Source organism: Formica exsecta, unplaced genomic scaffold, assembly GCF_003651465.1.
Source record: "Formica exsecta isolate Colony F162 unplaced genomic scaffold, ASM365146v1 scaffold82, whole genome shotgun sequence".
NCBI classification, from domain to species: domain Eukaryota; kingdom Metazoa; phylum Arthropoda; class Insecta; order Hymenoptera; family Formicidae; genus Formica; species Formica exsecta.
In genome coordinates this window covers 1,180,491-1,194,289 of record NW_021853592.1, presented here as the reverse complement: position 1 = coordinate 1,194,289, position 13,799 = coordinate 1,180,491, and the positions used below count along the sequence as shown (strand labels likewise).

Below are 13,799 nucleotides of genomic sequence, written 5' to 3'. Positions count from 1 at the left end.
TGTATAAATTTAGAGTTTTATAAAAAGATAAATTAGCAACAATATAATAAAAAGTCGTTAAAATAAGAAATGCCTTTTTTAAAAATCGTAGAATTATATATTTAATGTACAATATTTAATAGAGCGATAATAATAACAATAATCATATCAATCACTTATTACGATATATGTATACCGATATACACATCGTACTGTGATCTAGCTTCAGAGTAATGTTCCAATGATTATATCTTTTACAACAATTATTTTTGTACTTTGATGTAGATTATCGCTGAGTGAAATGGCTCGCTCAGTGAAAAGTGAATTTGATTTGTATGCGCATTGAAAGATTTGTGCTAAATTTATCTCATTGAGCGAGTTGCGGACAGTGAGATATCGTATCGCAAATAATTGTAAACAAATATTCAAAAGATCGTCGCATGATACTCTAGTTCCGACTCCGCTTCGGTATCGGATAAGCTAAGCGAAACGCCAGTTCTTCGTCTTAAGCGATTATCCTCAGGGCTCTAAAATAAATTAAAACGCATTTCTAATTATAAATTATTGTGAAGGAATATTTATTAAATTTTTACTATCATGTTATATATATGAAATAAAGGTAAATATCTTTTTAATAAAAATCGATTTCATATTATATTCATATACGGTGAGGCAAAAAACGAATGGTATAAACGGATAGGCTGTGATTCTTCATATAAAGATAATTTAACAAAATTATGTATATATACAACAGAGAAAATCTTTACTATATTTTAGCAATTTGCAAAATGTGATAAACATTATAGTTTCTATGTCGTTATGGAGCAATCTTCAGCATTTGAATATTTTAAGAAAAATATAAGTTATGTAATAAATTATATCTTTTCACGATCCAATTTTTCCGATTACAATAATACATTTTATCAATGATTAATATACAGAAACTATATATATAATAAGAATAATGAAAGGTACAACTCACTTGGTCTAAAATACCGGCAGTGGGTTCGGACGCATATCCCACTTCCTGTGCATCCTCTTCCAGGTCTGCCTCGTACTCCTCCAGTTCGTCCGAATCCATATCTATGTCGAAATCGATATACCGGCTAACACGCGAAACTTTACACACCATCTGTGCGAGATCGGTGAAAGTGTATGAAGAGCCTGATTGTTGATTAGCTGCTTGGCACTTTGCTCGCATAGCTCTCGCATTCTCTCGATCTGCATTGAATCGAGGCAGAACTCCGGCTTTCGATTGACCCTCGAAATACGTTTTTCCTGGAGAACACGATTCATTTCATCTCTACAGATGGGCGTAGTAAGCATACGAATACTTTTTTATTACGCTATTTGTTTAAAAAATATTTCATTATGATATATGTGTAAGCCATAAATTGTTATTTTAGCATCGTACTTTTTACAAATTGAAGACTTTTAATATAAATACACAAAATTTTATACCGTGTTGGTATCCCACGTCCCTGATCTCGTCGAAATTGGCGAACTGGAGAGTCTTGTACTTGTCGATCGGCGGCCTGATGTACTCGCAGTAATCCGAGCTCTTCACCTCTTCCAGCTGGCGCACACAACTCACATACGCCAATCTGGACTGAATATCCGGTAGATTTGGCACCTTCACGGGTGTGGCGAACGGATTCCATCGTTTCCATAATAACCACCAGCCGGACAACGAGTCCCCGTAATTCGTCAGATCGGTGTCATCCTGTGAGCCGACGTCGATGGCCAGAATGTGATGTGCTCCTTGCCGCAACATTTCGTCAGCTTGAACGGAAATGTGGGGAACGCATGAATCGAGGACGTTAACATCAATTCGTTGTTAGAATTTAAGCTTTGATATTATAAAGATTTAATTTGTGTAAGGATGTAATAGAGTTTGTATCATAATGATACATTATCTCGTTCATCTCGAAATTACATTTTTTATTTTATACATGTATTATATTTCTTCATAGAGACACATTTTTTTGTATTATGCTATATGTTTCTATATTGTGATGAGAGCTATATTGAGAGATGATACAATCAGGATTAACATGAACAGATAGAATGAATACCTGGCACGTTATTAACATAGCATCCGTCGACCAAAAGATGCCCATCAAGGGGATCACAAATCGGAGGAAAGACCCCCGCGATAGTCATACTGCCGCGAATATATCTCCATAGTAAACCTGAGCCGACTTGACTATTCAGAATTTCGTAAATGCAACCTTTTTTATCAACGGGAGTGAGCTTGACGCGTAATTTTTTTTTTTCATATTATTAATATTCGTAAATAGATTTTCAACAACGTATCAAATTTAATACAAAAGTCCCACTAAAATTAGACAACCAGTGTGATTAAATTTTGATAAAGAGCTAGTAATTTGTTGCAAAAGAAGTACGCTCAATGTAATATGATTAATTGCCCAACTATATAAATTTGTAATAATAATATAAAATATATACAAATTTATATAAATTTATTATCAATATATAAAAATATATATATGTATATAAAAATTTCCAATTAGATATCTTTTACACAAGTTTCATACTATGACATTTATTTTGACATTTACTGATACGTTATATTGTTATAATTTTGTTTCCGGTTAATTCCTGATTGCATTGATTGTGCAAAATTAACACATGGTGTTCATCAATGCGATCTGAGTTACCTGGAAGGTTATTGACGTACCCGCCGTCGAGCAGGAGATGGCCGTCAACAGGATCACACATGGGTGGCATATAACCAGACAATGACATCGAGGCCCGAATGTACCGCCACAGCGATCCTAAACACGACGAATCATTCTCTTTAATATTCTGTGTTTACTCGTATATATTATTTAGAATACTTCCTGTATTCTTAAGTTATGATTTAATCATAATTAAACTTTCTCGCTGTATATATATTATAATTGGTGCTATATGATCTATGGAAAGATCAATTTCGCTAAGTAGAATTTATCAATTCAGACTACCACTACTGGTGAATTTAATTAAAACCAATTTTAATAAAAATATTTAAGGTGAATACAGGTGAATATTTATATTTTGTCCAAAGATCAGATATTCATTCAAATGCTTTATTTACATTGAATATTATTTTTTATATTAAAAAAATTTATAATATATATAATAATATATTTTGGAAACAAATTTTTAGATAGGAATATTTGCTGAATTGTGAACAATTGCAAATTTCCTCGATACTATAATTTAGCAGTATGTATACAGGAAGCATATGTATGATATATTAGTTTGCAGCTTATATTCGAGTAAAAACAAAAATATGCCTTGCTCGGTTATCTCTTTAAAAAACGGCATTAAACGGAGAGTACGTCAACAAGTTTTTTTTTTTTTTTTTCCGGAAAGCTCACTCCCGTTTGTTAAAGATTCTACTATCATGATCTATGCTAATGTACCTAAGAACGTTTAAAACAAAACATCATCATGCCACAACAAATTTATGGTGAATCAAGAAGAAATAATTTTTTGGATATTTTTACTTTTAATTCAAGCATCCGAAACTAATTATCGCGAATAGTTTTGAACATTTTATTTGTTTGTCTATAAAATAAAACACAACATTTACATCTTTATATTTTGATTCACCCTAAATATTCTACAAGTACATATTTTTGACGATATGTCAAAGCTTTTAGTTACATATCTGAAATTTGTTTACATTTAACACTTATACAATTCTTGAAATTATTAAAAAAATTATTATATATGTAATTTTTGCATTCATAAATCGTAGATGTAGAAAATATTAATAGAACATACAAGAATTAAAAAAACTGAAAGCTTTGCCGATGTCTAAAAAATGCAAGATGATTAATTCATACAGACCGTGTCTATGTGTGCGCATACAGGAATCCGTGATGTCTGTGGTTATAGTGAAATACGGAAGCCACAAGTCCTCTATGTATGTGTCGCCGAAGGTTTGCTGTATAGTATTATTAAAATCTTTACCGGAGAACATCGAAGTCATCGGGTAAGTCAAATCCAAAATTTGCCGCCACCATTGCGTCATTTTCTGCTGACAGATAAAAATATATAACATTTTATATACAAAAACATTTCTCGATCCGAGAATAGTCACAGGGTTTTAAAGTAATTATTGAGAGAAAAATAAATATAAATAAAATTTTTTTTCTATATAAAATCTGAATGAATTTCAAGATTTTAGGAGACATAAAAGAAATAATTTTATAAGTTTGTATATCTCATTTTAAAAATCCAATGTGTATATTAGGAAAAACCGTAGCACAAGAGACGGAGAATCAATAGAAATCATGGAAAAAATTTCGTTCTGTCTCACCTTAGACCATTCCCTGGCCTTTTGCGTGGTGGTAGTGATATTCTTCTCCATGCACCAAAGGGCGCCCATGAAAGCGCCGATACTAACACCGCCGACCATATCTATGGGTATACCCGCCTCAATGATGGCTTTGAGCATACCCACGTGGGCAGCGCCTCTCGCACCGCCCCCACCCAATACGAGACCTACCGAAGTGCCGGTCAGCCATCGCGCTAATCTGCTGAAATCGCTGTGTACATTTGGTTCGGACATGAGGACTTTGGAATACAACTCGTTCTATAAGAGAAGAAGAAAGATATTAATAAAATATAAGTAAATGTGATTTAGGGAGACTGCCTGATCTGATAATTATCGCTTACAATTCTGTACTGCGATCTCCTAGTGAACATCCGTTTCGGACATTGGATGTGATGGTGACTGGACACCCACGACCTCATGTTTAACCATTGAACAGTGTTTGTAGGTCGCTGACCATTCTGCTCCTTATGCAATAGCACCAGCTCCTTCTGCGTTCGCATGACTAATCGCTCTACCTCACGTTCTGTTCGGCCAATCGATGGCGGTCGATCGCCCAGACCCACGATGAGAATGCAATCGGCTTGTCTCACACATCGCTGAGTCCATAGCGTGTAACTCGAATCGCACTGATACAAAGAAATTCTATGCTGATCTTCCTGCTGCGCGAGCCAGGAAGTCAGCCGGTACTCGTTTGCAGGTTCCATGATGGTCGTTCCTAAAGTCTATGTAGAAAAAGAAGATAATATAGATGATTGATTAAACTAATATCTAATCTCTTTTTGTATTAAAAAGAAAATGAGCATGAAGTATTATAATAAAGTACCAATTTAAGAAAATTAAATTATGCTGGATATATAATAAAAATAAGAATATTTTTTTATTATATTTTTAAATATTTTTAATATATTTTTTATACATATATTATAAAATAAATAATATTTTAATAATCAAATTATATAACTAGATATAGACGAATATGATACAATACCTTTCTTACAACATCTGATGTTAGACGAAGACAAGATCCAATGGCACATAAAGAATGATACAATTCATAAGTGAAAGCAGTTAATGGTACATCATCCGACACAGGCACTATGGCAACAGTTGAAAAATTTACTTGTGCGGGTCTGGCATCGACTGTTGCTGCGGCTCGCCTATAACCAAAGTTATCCTTAATTAAAAATATTAATTAACATTAATAACATTATCAATATAAAACAATATATAATTTTTGCAAGTATAATATTGCAATAATAATTTGATCAATAAAATTGATTTTAATATATTATCATATTATGATATTTACTGTGTGTCATTGCTATTTTTCGTATGCGCTTGCTGCCAAGTGCCGAGTATGCGATGACCGAGAAGATTTATTAATCTCGTGACAACGATTGGATATCTTAGTTTGATCACATTGAATAAACCTTCCGGCAGCTTCGCTAGTTCGGAATCCCTGACCGCCATAACCGTTGTCGACCTCGGAGTTTGCGTAACCATCTCTACGATGCCTACCAAGTCGCCCTTTCCATATTCTGCTACTGGTTCTTTCTTGCCGTTTTTATAAGTAATTACCGATCGCAATCGTCCGCTCAACACTATGAATGTCGAATCTGATTCATCCCCTTGTCTATAAACGGCCCTTCCGCTTTCAAGAAATAACCAGTCGAGAGCAAAATCCACCTATTCAAGAAATAATAGCTTGTTTGTTAAAAATATTCGTTTTCTTATAAAAATTTCTTATTTGTTTTAGATATTCGTACCTGTCTTACAAACGGGCTTAATCTGCGAACAACGGTATGTGCCACATGCAACACGACTGTAGGTTGATCTCGCATAATGGCGAAGAACGTTAATTTGCTAAGTAGCGCGATACGGCTAGGATGCTTCGCTCTGATCGTGTAAAAGGATGGTTCGCCGGTCAGCACCGCTAAACCACCGACGATTTCACCCTGATGAGCGCTAAACATGTGTACTTCTTGACCCGCCTCCCGGCCCTCCGATACGCGTTGGCTTACTATTAGTGAGCCCGAAAGTACATATACAAGTGCGACGTCCTATAAGGTGATTAAAAAATGAATGGAAAAGAAACCTTTTTTTATACATTATATATCACACATATATATAAAAAGATTTCTTTTCTTATACATAATCTATATGTAAATAAAAATAGAAAATATACACGATGGTAAACCTTGTGAGATTCTTCTTTCATCAGATAAGTACCAACTGGCACTTCTCTAATCTGCACTTTGTCTTTAAGCACCGTCTCATCCTCTATGCCGAGTTCACGAACAAACGCGTCGGTGGCTATCTGCACGAGATGCTCTTCATCCAGTTGTTGCTGTTGTTGTTGTGCTCCCTCATTAGTCTGGCGCTTTTTAGTACTACCAAGGTAAGTACTTCCAGAATGAAAAGCTTCCGTATGTGATCCTTGCAACGGCTGAGATGTTATCGATGAAGATGGATTTGGCCAGTGAGAATCACATTCTGGTACCATATCTGCCAAATTCTGATTTAGTTGCGAGTTTAAACTCTGATTCTTCCAGTCGGCACTGTTTTTTGTTCTGCCATGAAATAGTGATAAGTAATTAATGACAAAATATTATTCTGTATAATGAAAAGTTATTTTAATAAAACTCGCTTAATCTGCTTATATCGATAAAAAAGAAATAGGATATATTATTTTAATAGTTTCTCACCGACGATTTCCAAGTATGGGCACAGGCTGAGAACTACTATTTGTATTGGGCACATCACGATGAGAAAGATCACTGGTATCGTGCGTTTCCGATGTGCCAACTGGAAATACACCAGGTATACTTTCATTTTGTGAGGCAAAATTCTCTCTAGTTCTTGATCGTACTGGCGAACCGGAGAATGGACTTTGTTTCTTCTTGTGTGATCCCTGATTGACTAATTCTGCAGAGAGACCGAGATATTGGTGCAACGCGGTAAAGGTAACTCTCTGCAGGCGTACCATAATGACCTGGATAACTCGAACAAAGGCATCAGGATAATCTTGAAATACCTGCAATAATATTAACAGTTATATAACATTTATATGATTTATAATCTCATAAAAATAGAGAAAATAATAAGATCAAATATTTTATAAATCAAAATTATATAATATAAAAAAAATGCATATATATATATAGAAATACACCACATAACTTACTTCTTGAAATGCGCACATTGGTAACTTTACTACAATAGAATCTTCCATAGCTCTTGCAGATACAGTTTTGTATGTACTTGTATGCCCGGTAAGTACATCGGTAAAACTAAGAAGACTGGTAACGGACTCTCCTGTTTTCACTAGTTTTAATGATATTTGAGAGCCATCGGGTCCAGTAATATATACATTGACTAAACCTTGTTGCACTATAAATAAATTCTCGTCGGGATCTCCAATTTTAAACAATGTACTGCCAGCGGGTAAATTCATGATTTCCGTGTACTTGCACAACTTCAGAAACACAGGTTTTTCAAAATGACCAAAAACTCTAATACTTTGCAACATATATAGAGCATCTGGCGGCACTCTCTCACCAGGTCCTAAATCTTCTTCCAGATACTCAGCGGGTGGTTCCAATACCTTAGAATTAAATGAGTTGGTTAAATAAAATTGCTAATTGTTAGTTATATATTATATGAAACATACTTTGAGCTGTTGTGGGGCGGTTTCCTTCTTAAGTTGTAATAATCGACGAGCAAATCTCATGACCGCTCTCCTTTTCTTTCCTTGTCCAGTAGCATGTACTTGGCCACCGATGGATTTTACCTTGCGTAACATTTTCCTGCCATAAAAGAGAACCTTGTCTCTTTTTCTGAATCTTGGCTTTCCAGTGCCCACTCCAACAAACTCCTTCACCTCTGGTAGAAATTCTTTGTTCTTCCATTTGCGCAGTACATAGATTGGCACAACTAAGAAAATAAGCAGTAGAATTGTGGCGATGATAAAGATTGTCCTTGATGTCTGATATTCTTCTATAAATCTTCCAATCCATCTTGAAAATATGTATGACCCCAGGCTGTCGTTGAACTTATTAAATAACTCTACTACCTGCATTCAATATATTTTATCATTAGTGCATATCAAATACGATAATGCTTATATTAAAAAACAATAATATTTAATAATATAAAACAAAAATATCAATGATATCTATATATATTGAAACAATAATATTTAATACTCATTTTTGTAAGTATATACTAAATTTATAGTTTTCTGTATATATATATATTGTCATAACTTTTTGAATAAGCAAAACAAAAATCAACTGAGAATACTATTAATTTTTCAACGTGTAAATAATTCTTTTTTTTTTTAAGAGACAATTATTATTCTTATTGCCAAAACTAGATTATTATAATCTGTTTCATCCATAAAAATAAATGAAAAATTATCCAGAGTAAAAGGAATCTTAAGGATAAGAATGACAGTATTCTGATTAACATTTCATTTTTGCTCATGAAATTACTATATTATCACACTGACACATTTATTTTGAAATTTTTGCATTTTGATATAATTCTCTTTAATGCAAAACGAAAAAAAAAAAAATTATTATGAACCATATACTGTCTTTAGAATTTACAAATTTGACACTTGACACCTCGTTTTCTTGCTATTACGTTTTCAAAATATGCTTGCAATTATAATTCTTGAGATTAATGTAGATACAACTGTGCAAATAGCGTGCCACTTCGACGATCATATCTCAATCGACAAAGATTTTATTTCAATAAGAAAGATTTCAAGAGAGAGACTGTAAATACAACCTCCATAGTGGGCACTTCATGTCCCCCACTTCGCCGAAAAATGTATTTGGAGATATAATCACCGGGACCATATGTTGCGTGAAACGTGCGTAATAATTAAGCAAATTGAGATAAAGATTAATGATCTATCTATTCTCCCGAGTCCACATTTCGACGACCTTTGATACTTCGTTCGAGTCACCCAACGCCATATTGTTCGCGACCGCAAAATCGATTATTTAAAATAATTTATGTGCCACGAACGCGTGTTGACAATTAAAGTATAAATACATACATACCATGGAAATTTCAGCAATTCGCGCAAATTTTTGATTTTCTATCAACTCGATTGTAAACTCCAGGTTTGAATTTTTCGCTCTCCCATTGTTGGATATATTGGTAAAATTGTATAAGCGATTTCATTAAAAAAGATTTTTTGTAGAAAACAAAAAAATTTTAAAAGGATTGACATTTCTTGTAGATTTGCAATAGACAGATTTGTAAGAAAATATACTCGAATCCGTTTGCACATATGGTTTTTTATATAATCTTAATTAAATAAAAAAAAAAAAAAACAAGAATTCTGAGTAATCTAGATGTTATAATTAATTAGCGACTCTCTCTCTAAAACAGCCAGTACACGTGACTATAATTCGCGACACAAAACATCAATTATCGCTACACAAATAACACAAAGAGCCCGTCGCTACTAATATTTTTAATTATTTTCTAAACGTTTCAGAGTAAACTAAAAAATCACGATTTAAACTTCGCGCGTCGCGTCATCGCCCTAGGTCTCGGCCGCGCACGCGCGTATCATCGAGTCGGCGCGTCGTTCCCGGTGCGGCCGGCAGAGCGCGCCACGCCGGAATTCCGGGCGGTTTTTCGGCGACCGCCGCGACCGCGGTCAGTCAGTCCCTGGCGGCGGTGCGGCGGCAGTGGTGGCAACGGAAGCGGTGAGGCAGGTAGTAGTCGGCGGTGGTTACGAGAGAGAGATCGAGCGGCGACATGTTGAAGCTGCCCGTGTGATATCGTGCGCGTGGCGGGCGATCTCTACATCGTGCGCGTTTTCTTTTTTTTCCCTTCCCCCCCGTAGTAACTTCCCCTTCCCCCGCCCGCGGGTGCCTGTGGATACGATACGGATACGGCAGTGGTGTGCATCGGAAAGTGATCGAGGGCGAAGGCGCTACGCTACATGTGAAGTGTCGCCGGGGAATATCATTATTCGCCATCGTCGCGCCCGCTGGTTTACCCCGGCCCAGCAAACATGAGCTGGGGCACGGAGCTCTGGGTGAGTAGTTTCTCGCTTTTTCTCCCACTCTCCCTCTCTCTCTCTCTCTCTCTCTTTCTCTCTCTTTCTTCCCCCGCGGCCGTTCGCGGTACGTTCGTCCTTGTCGCTCCTCTTCGCGGCACGACGGTCTCCCCCTCCCCCGCCGCGCCGCGGGCGCTCGGTTCGACCCGACCTCGCGATCCTCGCAATTCCACCTTGCGAATGTCCTCGGGGCGCGTTCGTTCCGAAAATGCGTCGCGTGAGGAGCGCGTCGTTTATACATATATATATGTATGTCGCATTATTCAGCGCTAAAACACGCTCTCGGCTCGTTCATCCGTCTCGTCTGCCATTCTCCGTGTTTACGGCGAGACCGTGTCGTCGTCTCCCCGACGTCACCGACGAGGAGGAACTCGCGATACATTGTGTGTTCGCGAAACGATTTCGCGAGTATGCCGTAGTCCACCGGAATTCGGATACGCGATCGACGATTCTCAGGTAGCCAGATCATAGCCGCCGTACGTGACGTTTCTCGAGAAGCGCATATCTACCTACCTCGAAACGCCGATGGCCGCTCATGGTCCCATTCATTCTTTCTCGTTAAATTCCCTCCTGCGTTCTCCTCGTCGCGCGTAAACAACGTTGTCGCGTATTTCTTTCCTTCTTTTTTCTTTCCCTCCGTTTTCGGTTCCGAAACGTGTCTCTACATCGTATTGGAAGACAATAATTTTTACGAGACGCGATGACGATATATTGCTCGACTTTGTAATCGAAGTCTTCTCTCCTTGAGAGAAAGATTAGACGAGAAACATCGTTCGTGACGAATTTCGATGTTATATGTCTCAACAAGTCTATAAAATTGAATTAAAAATTTATTTAGAACTAGATTTTTTTCTTCACGTTCGATTGCTATTCCATCTTACTCTATCAAAAAGTTGATATATCGACTGTAAATGGTGTTCGATATAAAATATTCAGGACACGAATGTTCATTGTCGGGAAAACGTTGTTCTTATCTCATCCAGAATGAATACAATTTCTTTCAAACGAGCAGTATATGTGTATGTGTGCGTGCGTGAAACGTGATTCATTTGTATTGTAATTGTATCCTTGAAGTCGTGAATAGTATTCGCGCGATAAAAAAACACGTGAAAAATCAAACTCGAAGTTATCAAATTTCAATTTCGCTCTTTTGTCTCTTATCCGTTGAAATGAGACTTTATATTAGTTTATAATTGGCTGTCATCATGAAGAGAGAGAAAGAGAGAGAGAGATCGCTTTGATAAATTTTAGCATCTTTTATCCCGAAATTAAGATGTCATCATATCTGTATCTATTAAGCAAATTTCCTTATCGTTATCTTCGTGTTTATGTGATGATCATCTCGAGAGTTGAGAGAATTACGGAAGTTCTTTATATATCGGCTGCATGTGTGATTATTAAACTCAACTGGTTTCACATAGCTAATAGCTAGAAAGTGTTCCCTTCGAGCACTTACTACCCTCTCTTGTGTGCATCGTCCATCTATTCATTTATTTATCTATTATATCTATCGACGTCTTCATTTTTCGCCTTAAGCAAACTCATAATTTTACGACTGTGCTCACGAAATGCCAGTCCTCCGTCATGTACTCTTACCACCCTCTTACATTAAACTATTTATTGAATGCTTTATCTATATATCTTCACCTCTATTTATCAAAGTCGCCTTAAGCAAACTCACTGTAATCTCACGACTACAACTGCAGTTTCCTTTAGAAAGATGGAAGTTTTTTATCTTTGTTTCATATCTTTGTTCTCTCTCCTTTTCAAAGAATTGTCTCTTGCATCTCTTGTTTTGTTCCATCTCCAACGAATATATTCCATTTAAATAATTGTCGAGTTCTTCGACACATCTTTTACATGAGACACTTTGGTTAAAAAACAGTTATCATATTAAAAGTTGTATAAGAGAGTGATTTTGAATATATAAATATATATAAATTTTATTTTTTACATTTTGCTATACACGCAATTATAACAATTCTCTCTCTCTCTCTCTCTCTCTCTCTCTCTCTTTTTCTCTCTATATCATGAGATCTAAAAAACAACGTAATATCTGCCAAGGTTTAAGCGAACTTATCCTCTCATTTTCTGATTGTACAGTTATAATTTTGTGCCGCGCGAATTTCCTTCGTGATATACTTTTTGGAAAAATATCTTTTCTCTCTCTCTCTTTCTCGAGAGAGAAAGGGTCAACTGCACGCCGACGCCACCGCTGTCGTCGTCGTCGTGTTTTCGCCAACGACATGTAACCACGATATCCCCGAAAACCAGTTCGTGTTCGCCAGGAGTTTTGCCTTTTCGGTTGCTAGCCGCAGGCGAGTGTCCCCCCGCGGTTTCTCCTTGTCCCCCGCCCGCGCGTTTCTTCTGCCCCCTCCTCCCCCCCTTCGTCTCCCTCTCGCGCAACATCGTCTTTCCTTCCACGCACCTTGCTCGTGGAGAGGAGCATATGTTCTTTTTCTTCCACTCTCGTGAAATCTCCAACGGCCACGGCGACAATATATCGACTTTACGATCGACTCGCATCTTTGAGAGAGACATATTCTATATTTGGAGAAAGAATTGATAATTAGCGTCGGGATATATCCTGTATTATTGTATAAATTTTCGACGTTAATTGCGTCTATTTTTTTTATTTTTTTTAATTTTTTCAAGAGTACAGAAATATCACTCTCGCGAGAAATATGAGAATAAAAATACAAACGTGGAAACGCTGTACGAAAATAACAAAGTGGCAAACAATGTGTTTGCCAAGTATCTTTTTATACGTATTATATTAATACGTATCGATGAAAATGCTTCTTCGATGCGACTTATCTCTGTGGTGGAATCATCAAGATGAAGGAATTTGTTTAGAGCGAAACAGATCGCGCGCGCGTTAATCTCATCGTCAGAAAAATTCTTACGCGTATGCGCGTAAAATCGATTCACTGTTTGCTCGCCAATGACGTCCCCCCTTTGCGCCTCTCCGGCCTCTCTATTAATAATTCATTCGCGCATTCCGCGCGCCATCATTTTCGTTACTCATCCCCGTTACATGTACTCGATATACCCGATCATCTGCCGAACTCATTGGTTGAAAAATCATAGAGTATATTATATATCGAATTGTTCATCGAAAATACATTTATCTTAATCAAAAATATCGACAATTTTCGAATTAATATTATTGATATTTTATTTATATTGTATTGGTATTTTTTTTTCTATTATTTAAATAATTTGAATTAAAACTTTCCCAAGGCAAGATTTTTTTTGTTATCAATTATTATCAATTATCATTAAAAGATGTGTATATGTTTGAAAAAATATTAATTTTTGTGATATTAATTATATTTTAGATATTGATATTTGTAATCATGTATAATAATTATTTTATAATTA

The 13,799-nt window shown here is 36.3% G+C and overlaps 2 protein-coding genes across 14 annotated transcripts in view; one reads left to right on the top strand and one right to left on the bottom strand.

Annotated features, from left to right (window-relative positions):
* Nucleotides 1-74: 74 nt before the first annotated feature.
* LOC115244486 (neuropathy target esterase sws) lies at nucleotides 75-9,494 on the bottom strand. 8 transcript variants are annotated; one of them, XM_029822159.1, is made up of 15 exons: nucleotides 9,187-9,491; nucleotides 8,001-8,402; nucleotides 7,515-7,934; nucleotides 7,036-7,364; nucleotides 6,528-6,900; nucleotides 6,097-6,390; nucleotides 5,640-6,016; nucleotides 5,319-5,487; nucleotides 4,672-5,052; nucleotides 4,313-4,588; nucleotides 3,841-4,030; nucleotides 2,661-2,777; nucleotides 1,441-1,761; nucleotides 962-1,257; nucleotides 75-506 (listed from the first exon to the last, which is right to left on the bottom strand). In XM_029822159.1, exons 1-15 carry the CDS (start codon nucleotides 9,193-9,195, stop codon nucleotides 405-407), a joined length of 4,056 nt encoding a protein of 1,351 aa, XP_029678019.1. In that variant the 5' UTR covers nucleotides 9,196-9,491; the 3' UTR covers nucleotides 75-404. The 8 variants fall into 8 exon arrangements, with proteins under 8 accessions (XP_029678019.1, XP_029678018.1, XP_029678021.1 ...); XM_029822158.1 differs by lacking the exon at nucleotides 2,661-2,777 and adding an exon at nucleotides 2,055-2,171 and having other exon boundaries at nucleotides 81-506; nucleotides 9,187-9,494; XM_029822161.1 differs by having other exon boundaries at nucleotides 81-506; nucleotides 9,125-9,490.
* Nucleotides 9,495-9,998: 504 nt separating this feature from the next.
* The window catches only part of LOC115244490 (formin-binding protein 1-like), a 33,587-nt gene continuing 29,786 nt past the window's right edge, over nucleotides 9,999-13,799 (top strand). For all 6 annotated transcript variants that reach the window (XM_029822174.1, XM_029822173.1, XM_029822172.1 and 3 more), the window contains exon 1: nucleotides 9,999-10,394. In XM_029822174.1, coding sequence (XP_029678034.1) covers nucleotides 10,371-10,394 — 24 coding nt within the window. In that variant the 5' untranslated portion in view covers nucleotides 9,999-10,370. The remainder of the gene's footprint in view (nucleotides 10,395-13,799) is intronic.